Raw genomic sequence first — 549 nt, forward strand, 5'->3', positions numbered from 1 at the left:
ATCATAGATTTTTCAAAATAATTGTTAAGACCCCTTCAGGAACCCCAAATCATAGATTTTTCAAAATAATTTTTAAGCATATATTTTTTTACAGATTTTTTATTTTTGTCCTGTTCATTTCTTTGAAATTCATACATATATTTCTTTCCGATTAATGTTCAGGGTGGGGATGACTTTCGATATATTTAATGGCCTTCAAGATATAATCTGGGATTGGTGGTGGTGTAGGGATCCATTCACCCTCGGGATGATAACCATTTTCATCGGCAGTATAGGTTACCTTAACATGTTCGCCCTCAGGAGTGATATATTCATAAGATCCTTGCATGTTACCATGTACATCGCCCACAACATGCTGGCTGCTGTGATGTTCCAAATCCCAATTGGTTTCAAAACCATCGGCACGAACATCGTTTACATAGTTCTTGAGAAGGGGCTCATTGGCCATAACCAAGGCCAAGAGGGTGGCAACAAGGACCTAGGGGGGAACACAGAGATTTTATATCGTGATAAGGAAATAGTATTATGTTGACTTACAAATTTAAACAT

General features: G+C 37.3%; 1 protein-coding gene across 1 annotated transcript; it reads right to left on the minus strand.

The window, feature by feature from the left end:
* Window positions 1-151: 151 nt before the first annotated feature.
* Window positions 152-549, minus strand: LOC133331739 (larval cuticle protein 4-like). The gene is made up of 2 exons (XM_061540116.1): window positions 538-549; window positions 152-478 (listed from the first exon to the last, which is right to left on the minus strand). Exons 1-2 carry the CDS (start codon window positions 547-549, stop codon window positions 152-154), a joined length of 339 nt encoding a protein of 112 aa, XP_061396100.1.

This window comes from Musca vetustissima, unplaced genomic scaffold (assembly GCF_032173495.1).
Source record: "Musca vetustissima isolate MV318-11 ecotype Yass unplaced genomic scaffold, APGP_CSIRO_Mvet_v1 utg139852, whole genome shotgun sequence".
NCBI lineage: Eukaryota > Metazoa > Arthropoda > Insecta > Diptera > Muscidae > Musca > Musca vetustissima.